Source organism: Puntigrus tetrazona, chromosome 24 (genome assembly GCF_018831695.1).
Source record: "Puntigrus tetrazona isolate hp1 chromosome 24, ASM1883169v1, whole genome shotgun sequence".
Taxonomy (NCBI): domain Eukaryota; kingdom Metazoa; phylum Chordata; class Actinopteri; order Cypriniformes; family Cyprinidae; genus Puntigrus; species Puntigrus tetrazona.
Window position 1 is genome coordinate 13,613,928 of NC_056722.1, and position 8,985 is coordinate 13,622,912.

At 35.7% G+C, this 8,985-nt stretch overlaps 1 protein-coding gene across 1 annotated transcript; it reads right to left on the bottom strand.

The window, feature by feature from the left end:
- Positions 1 to 185: 185 nt before the first annotated feature.
- ngdn (neuroguidin, EIF4E binding protein) lies at positions 186 to 3,783 on the bottom strand. Its single transcript, XM_043225997.1, has 11 exons — positions 3,660 to 3,783; positions 3,381 to 3,440; positions 3,181 to 3,252; positions 2,951 to 3,088; positions 2,289 to 2,373; positions 2,146 to 2,198; positions 1,491 to 1,602; positions 1,203 to 1,377; positions 932 to 1,079; positions 355 to 412; positions 186 to 278 (listed from the first exon to the last, which is right to left on the bottom strand). The coding sequence occupies exons 1-11, from the start codon at positions 3,681 to 3,683 to the stop codon at positions 262 to 264; spliced, it is 942 nt and encodes a 313-aa protein (XP_043081932.1). The 5' UTR covers positions 3,684 to 3,783; the 3' UTR covers positions 186 to 261.
- Between the last annotated feature and the right edge of the window lie 5,202 nt (positions 3,784 to 8,985).

The following is an 8,985-nucleotide window of genomic DNA, read 5'->3' on the forward strand; positions in this document are numbered from 1 at the left end:
GTGTGGAATGAAAATAACTAAATAAAATAAAAGATACAGACACTGGTTAAATGGATCCTAGGAAATTGGTGTAACCATATTAAGATCCTAAAGACCACCACTTACAAAATGTTTCACTGCTTAATGCACTTATTTGACAAAGGATATGCAAATACATTTTTTAAAATAAGGTTCCACAACCTTGATAATATAAGGAAAGATTTATTTGAACAAAAAAAATTGTTGCAATGCATCTAAAAACCTTTCCTGGGCATCAGTGGTTTACTTCTTCCTAAAAACTGAAAAGATAAAATATGTACAGCACTGGATACTTGTACTTTGTAAAGAACTCGCATAACTTACAAAAATACTTACTTTTCTTTTTCCCTTTCTTGATAATTTTCTTTTTCTTCGGTTTTGGATGATCAATACCCTATCAAAAAGCAGAAAAATCACTTGGAAAGGTCCGTTTAAAAAGCATTTTTAGTATTCTCAAATAATAAATTGCATGTAAAGTTTTAATTTACATTGTGTGTACTGTATTACAAAATATATACATGAATGTGTACTTATAAGAAAAAAAATTAACATTAAATTGTTTTTCATAAGTTCATATATAACTAATTATGAAATATATATATATATATAAAAAAATAAAAACACGTAAATAGGCCTGTCACAATAATATATCGACTTATGGCACAATATATGCACATGACTTTAATAATTTTTGGTGATGCAATACTTTATGTAAATAGAAAACATAAAAAAATACAATAACACGTTTTGGCATTCCACTTGTGTCCATGTCTTTTGCAGCATCTCATATATAACTATGCTAGTTAAAAATCTTTTAAAAATCCTTCTACAAAATGTTTAGGGATCTAAAAAACTGTCACTAGAACTTCTAATATATGCTTCAAACTACCCATGATGCCATGGGCCAGCTCACCTGCGCTTCTCCCCCTGTCAGAGCGCTGATGTCACTGAACCGCGTGATGTTACTCAGCTGTGATGTCATTCCCATCATCCCTCTCTTCCTGAGTCTCTGCTCACGCGTCATACCGAGACGCACCATCATCGACTCCTCGTAGTTTTTCCTTTCATGAACATTTTAACAAAATTACTAGGGAAACTGATATTATTATCAACAGTTTGTTTTCTGATTCTACTGCATTAAACGTCTATAACATGATATTTCCAGAAACTTTCATATGACGCACCTGTTGAGCTCTTCTCTGCTTTCGCGTTCGGTCTGGAAGTCTCGGCGGTCTCTGATCTCCTCAGGAGCGTCGCTGTATTGCTGTCGGAGCTCCTGGATCACAGAGCTGCGGAGTGCTGCTCTCTTTTGTTTATCGATCTGCTCTTTTTGCCGGTCTCCTTCTGTCATGTCTCCATCTGTGCATGGACAGGGTAGGGTTTTGGATGAGCATTATCTATCGATGCTATTGTGCTTCTAAATCCTAAAGTTAGGTGACCAATGTGAACTGCCACAAAATCAAAAGACTCACCATAATGCATTGGAGCGATACGAGGAGGTACGTATTTCCTGCTGCCTGAAGGATCTTTTTGCCCCTTTGATTTTCCTCCATCTTCCTCATCTGAGTTTTCAGATTCACTCAGCTATATGTGAAAGAAATGCAGCACTATTTAGGTAGATACATACATACATATATATATATATACACCTGAATGTAAAACAATTATTGTAATACTGAAGTATCACATTTGCATGTTCATGGTTCTATGGCCCTATCTGTGGTCACAGCAACCAACTATATTTTTCCCCCCAGTGTTTTATTTTAACTTAACATTTTATGATTCGATTATTAGCTCATTAACCGCCTGCAGTTCCTTCACAAAACCAGTTTTGAAAAACCATGACTTAATATAATACGTCCAGCACTTCAGGATGTTGATAACTTGACATTTCCTTTCTCTTTGTATTTTTACATTAGTATGGTAATATAGTATATACTAAATATTTAAGTATATTACTTAAAATGTGTTACATATTACCTAAAATGTTTATTTTTTTTATTAATTATTGCCCAGCACTAATACGCACAAATTAAAATCTAATTTATAGAATTTACCTTTATTTGTCATTTTTTTGATTTACACTATATACACATCCACAATTAAAATAGAAATAGATCTCATTACCTTGCTGACCAGATTCTGAGGGTTAGGGCGAAAGTGTAGAGGGTCGTTCTCAGCTGGAAGAAATGCCATCAATCAAGTCAGTAAACCTGTGGGTTCTTTATACACGCAATGATTGACAAAAAGCGTAAGAATGAAAGACTTACAAAGGCTGCCTGTTACTGCGGTCCGCACTAATTTATCAATCTGATATTTCAGTTTTTGATCCAGGGGACGCATCTTCTCTAAAACCTATACAACAAAAAGAGAGACAAGAAAGGCACAGCATTTAAAGGATTCTGCTGTGACAAGTATATAGACATTTAATTGCATTTACGTTGCATACAGAAGTCAGAAATAACCAAAAAAGACAGGATTCATTTCTAAAATACTGTGGTTTCAATATATTTGATTTAATGCCAGAATAGCCAGTTTTGTATGTGTTTATTTAGAGAAATACGGTCAAATGAATCTGATCCAAAGTTTTTGTTCACATGATATATGTATGTGTGTGTGTGTGTGTGTGTACTGTGTATTTTTATTATGTATACACAAACAAAAGTGGTGTTTATTATTTTGTTCAGTGTATTCTGAATTTTTACGTGTGTACACATTTAGATTATTATATTTTATATCAACTGATTTAATATATAAACATACTATATATAATATAATTTTTTTTGAGGTGATTAATCGCAATTTAACATTTATCAGCACTTAAAGAATGAATCGATTGCAGCTGAAGAATTTGACAAAAAAATAGATGACAATTTTACACAACATTAATTATTTTGCGTGTTTTATGTGCTTCATGAAGTTGGTGTCCTACCGTCCTTATGGTGACTAGCCTGTGGATGGCGCTGTTGTCCTTCAGGCTTTCTCCTTCTGTCTTTAAACTAATCAAATGAGTGATGTCTTGAAGATAAAACAGTAACAGATGATATCTCAGGTCCAAAAAAGACAAACCCTATTGAGAAGAAGAAACGAGACGTCAAACACTTTTAGAAGATTGCGAAAATATTTAATACGCAACGATCAACAGTCTAAAAATACGTCTACCTTAGAAGTCTGATAGGCTTTCTCTCTGACTTTCTTTATCAGGTCCCGTACATGACTTGTTACTGAAACAACCTGAAAATAAGACAGTGTCGATCACCATCACGCCTTCCCATATCTTTGTGTAATTTAACTGAGATGCTGAACTCAAAATATGACGGTATGAAATCATCTAAAGCCGAATATTCAGGTTCTATACAGACCTGTTCTGTGAGACTGTTGAGTAGACACACGGCAGTGGGAAGATCATTGCCTATAAGATCCTGCAAAATACATTAGTACATTAGTTAAGTGTCTTGCAGAGAATACTATCATGAAAGGCTATCGGGCTAGCAGTTTCACTATATCGTTATTTATCTACGAAATAACAGACAATTCCATGACATCATGATAATAACACTATAATCTAACAAGTAACGTAACAAAACAGCAATGTTTAGGTTCAATTAAGGGCAGATTTATTTAGTTAAAGAGCAACTCACGTTTCCAACGGTGGTGGCCGCCATCTTGGATTCACCAAGTTGTTACGGATGCCACGTAAGGACAAAACTCAAAGCACGCAATTCAAAAAATCGTCTCGAGACAAAAATCAACAGTACTGACAGGAGTATTTCGTGTTCAGATGTGCTTGGGTTATCAACTATTATATATAGAATATATACATACACGAAGATAAAACAGCCGAGAACGCCGATATCGGAAAATATAATAAAAACATACGACAGTTCACAAAAAAATTGTTAACATAAACACTTTTTGTTTATCATTGCTAGAATTCATAATCGTTTGATCTTGCTTGGGTTTAGAAGTATTTGGATGCATTTTTCAGATGCTAACTAACCAAACATATACACAGCAGGGACAAATTGCACATATTAAGTACTTTGTTTGTCGTTAATTCACATAAAATAGATTTGAGTGATTTTTGATTTTCCTGAGCATTCTGCAGTTGTGCCTTTCACCAGAAGATGGCGGGTGACTCCAGCATTACATCCCTCCTCCACTGAAGAGACGAACACTGGAGCACAGTCTGTGTGCATTACATATTTGTCTGATTCTTATATTATAAAACTTCAAATGCATGTTTATTTTAGTTTAAAACATTAATCACATATATAGCCTAACTACTGGTTTGGAATGACTCAATAATATATGCAGATACATTTAACTTAGTTGTTTCCTATCTTAAATTCTCAAATAACAACTTATTTGAAACAATGGTAATGTTACTCTTAGTATAATATTACCTTTAAATTATCTCAGAAGCTGGCCTACAGCAGTTTATATAGCTACTTTTAGACCTACGCTACTTCACATTAGAGAATTGGGATTATTCCATGTCCTGTAAATATTGTACACCCCGCAACTTTCAATTATTGAATCGATTTGTAACCAAACACTTTTTACATGTTTACTACATTCACACAGAGTCATTTCTCTAAGCAGTTAAGATTATATGGATTGAATGTATGCGTATTTGTAAAAAGTGGACGGTACAAAAAAGCGCCTGTACTTCTTCTTAAGGCTAAATTTAAATGTCTAGCTTGACGATAAGCCCAAAAATATAAGTATTATGGCAAATGTAACGTTACACGTACATAATAAGTAAAGTAGTTGCAGTAGTCAAGTCTAGCTGTTGAGCAGAGTTATGCGGTCATGCAGAATTAATATGTGCTTTATAATTACCAATAAACAGCCAATATGCGTGCTAGTAAGAAACAAGTTACATCTAAAGTTTTCCCAAAGACTCGTACATTCACGTGCACGCTTGATTCAGACGCTAAGATGAATGTTGGTGAGTGCTTGGAAGATTTAACACGAGGAAAGGTGATGATGATGTGAGATGAGAAACAGGCCCGAATGAGGTGCGAAGCGGGAACAGATAGAGACAGATGTGTGTCCTTGAGCAGCCGCTGCTGTACCTAAGGGCCGACGCTCTTCCTGTTAACCCTCCTGACATGATGGACCTTACAGGAATCGCTAATGAATCTGTGTCTGGGCTTCTGTGACTATTAAAGGAAATCATACGTGTTTCTGACAGAGCCTTTCCCGAACATACACTCTCCTTCTCTCTTTCTTGTTACGGCCACAGAGGATGCGTCTATGTTTGTGGCTGGAAGAACGCTTGTAAAATGTAATTATTATCTGTCTCTTAAAGAGCTGCCATGTGATTCCCATTCTCATGGATCGGAGAGAAAAAAAAAAAAAGCAGCGGTAAAAAGTTCTCCCAATCTCATCAGTAAATGGCTTTAAGTCATCCTGAGGATTTTTCTGCTCTCTGATTGGACGTTCTTTACGGTGCCCCCCACTTAAATTAGCTGGCCATATCATTAGCTGGATGAAACTCTTAGAGATGCGGTCTAATTAGTCTAACTCTAAATAAAATAACATCACACCTTCAGCTCCCCTCGACGCACTGACGCCGATTATAAAGATAAGCAGAGAGCATAACAGTTGAAAGTGAGTGAAATACAGACCTCATTGAAAACCTATAGGCCCCTTGCCAAGCGCAGCAATCCAAGCAGATTGGCCTCATGGTCATGCAAAAAAACCCAGGCCACATTACAAAGAATCCAGCGGTAACACAGTGTGAGCTGCTGCTTAATGACAATGGAGAGCCTCTCACCCCCACACACCGGCTATCAGGGGACTTTTAACAGTTATGCGTCCTGACACATAAAGGATTACCAGGGCTGTTTCTGTTACTCAGATAACATACAACTGCTTTCCACAAAGACACCATGCAGGCAAAGCAAAATCCTGCGGAGATGTGGGAATTGAGCTCTCTCTTTTCGACAAGAGGCTTTTGATTTAAAGCCTGAAATTCATGCATAATTCTGCCTTTTTAACCACTTTCCCATATAAATGATAAAGAGCTGAGAGTTAATATTTGTTTGTGATGTTGTCCCTTTCCAAGCTATTTTATAAGTAAACAAGTATATAGCAGCCCAAAAATATATAATAATTATATATTTAGTTATAAACTAGTTATCCATTCAAACACCCCCACACATTTTGCAGTTTATATATATATATATATATATATATATATATATATATATATATAAATTTCTTCCTTAATGTTTATATAATATTAATTATAAATTGAAGTTCCTTTTACTGTCACTTCACAAGTGTGTAAATAAATAAATTAAAAATGAATATTTTAGATGGATGAATGGATGGATGAATGAATGGATGGATGGATGAATAAATTAATGAATGAATGAATTAATATGTAGATGGATGGGTGGATGGATGTTTAAATGAATAAATAAACAAACCGAAAAAGTGAATGCATAAAAAACAATATTATATGTATTTTTTAATAATTTAGAGAAGCATGGAAATAATAAACAGAAACAAAGGGGTATACTTTGTTGGATTGCTTTAAGTCTGCATTTCTTTCACGTGATTTCTCCTTCAGATCTTACAGTAATGTCAGGGGAATGAAATGCCCAGCAGAACATTACATATCGGACGACTACAATCTCGTCTCTGCGTATGACTGACACTCCTGCATCTGCTTGTTTAATTAAGCCTCCAGCTATTGATGGCTGGTGGGGGGTGGGGGGTGGTGGGGATACTAATAAGTGGGTGAAGAGCAGTTCAGTAGCACTCAGCATTTTTTCCCTAAAGTTTACTGTAAACACAGAGCTGTTTCAACCTCTTCCCAGCACTCTAAATAGATGGAAATGGGGTAACACCTCCAGGCTTTGTCTGACAAGGGCGACATCCAAAGATCCTAACAGTGTTTAAGGGCCCACCAAACATTTCATATTCGTGGATGCCAATTACGCGCACATGAATGCATAATTACTCTAGAGGAGCTTAAAGTAGCAAGTCTAAAAGGCCTAGTTATTTCAATGAAGCCTTCAGGCCGTGGTGATCAGGATCAGGTGGGAAGGCTGGGCTTTAAGTCCATCTCCTGAGGAACTTTGGACAATGTGAGAGAGGGTGTGGGCTGATCTGATCGTCAACCCCAAAGTTGAGCTTAATGAAAATGAATGAGGGACTTCCCTTGTCACTCTACAAGGAAACAACACAAAATGTAACGAAATAGCTGATGGCTTAGATGATCCGTCCATTAATCACGAGACGGAGTTGCTGTTAATGTTGTTTGTTTGGATATTCCTAATAAATCATTTTATTTCGTTCCCCTGACATTACTGTAAGATCTGGAGGAGAACTGGTTTTCATTTTTAACTCCAAGGTAGAGTTTTAGAGCTTTTAGAGCTTAACAATCTATTTTTGTTTGTTTTGTTTTTTTTTACATTTCTGTTCAATCCTTTGAATTAGGGTTTAGAGCCCGTACTACAATTATATCTTGATTGTTTTATTTTAATTCTATTCTTGTGACATACAATATGAAAAATGTGTAAGTGTCCATACATATACATATACATATATACAGTGTCATGTTCAGAAGATTCTTTTTGTAAAGATACAAAGTTTTTTCTACGTTTGCCTATAAACCGCCACAATACACTGTCAGTCACAAAGTGCAGACTTTAAGATTTAATTCGACTGGGTTAAATACAAAAAAAAACAAAAATCATATTCCTCTAGATTCACAGACAAGGCTTAGACTGAAATGTAAATCTGGGCTGTTTCAACTGAACGAAACTTAAAACACGTCAGTGGCTTTGTTTTGTATTAAGATGCAGACCAGCGATGCTTTTTCCTAAGCAATGTTTATTAAAATGACTTAAATGTCCTAACTGAACTATGGGGTTCAGTTAACCTAATCCTGGTTTAGGCTAAGATCTGTCTAACTGGGCCAAAATGCTTAGGAATTGTTTTATACAAACCCCCCTATTTTCAAGGGCTCAAATGTAATTGGATAAATAAATGTTCATTTTTAATATTTTGCTGAGAATCCTTTGCAGGCAATGACTGCCTTAAGTCTGGAACTCATGCACCTCACCAGAGAGCGACTTCAGTTGTTTGTTTTTTGTCTTTCTGCCTTTAGTTTAGTCTTCAACAAGAGAAATGCATGCTGTTGAGATCAGGAGACTGACCTGGTCATTGCAGAACATTCCACTTTTTTTTACCGAACCCTCTTCATTTGCTCTCATGAAGTCTGAAATCTCTTGATTGTAAACTTTGACAGTGACACATCTCCTGGAGAGTCTTCTGCTTTTGGTTAGATGTTTTTCTTTACCATGGAGGGGATTCTCCAATCATCCACCGCTGTTGTTCTCCATGGTACGTCTAGGTCTTTTAATGTCGCTGAGCTCACCAGTGCATTCTTTTTTCTCAGAATGTCCCAAACCGTTGATTTTGCCTGGTGGATTCGTTTGGTTTTCGAAGCCTAACAGCCGTCTGTTTCACCTGCATGGAGAGATCCTTCGACTGAATGACGTGAGAGAAACAGAAACAGAAACAGCTTCCAAATGCAAATGTCACACTTAGAATCAACTAAAAACCTTTTAACTGCTTAACTGATGTAGAAATAACAAAGCGATAGCCCACATCTGTCCACAATGGGCCCTTGAAATAGATCATATTATTAAAGAGCATATTAAAGAGCTGTAATTTTCTCTTCTCTTGTTTTTAAAGTAGAACCCTTAAATCAAAGCTCAGAGTGTGCACTTTAAGCCGATGTTCTTTATTCATATACAACTGTAACTTGAATATGTTTTGGTCAATGATAAAAATTATAAAAAATGTGTCTGTGTTCAAATATTTATATGGACCTGACTGCACATATATATATATATATATATATATATATATATATATATATATATATATATATATATATACACACACACGCACATAATGGGTGTAACAATCCCATTTAAC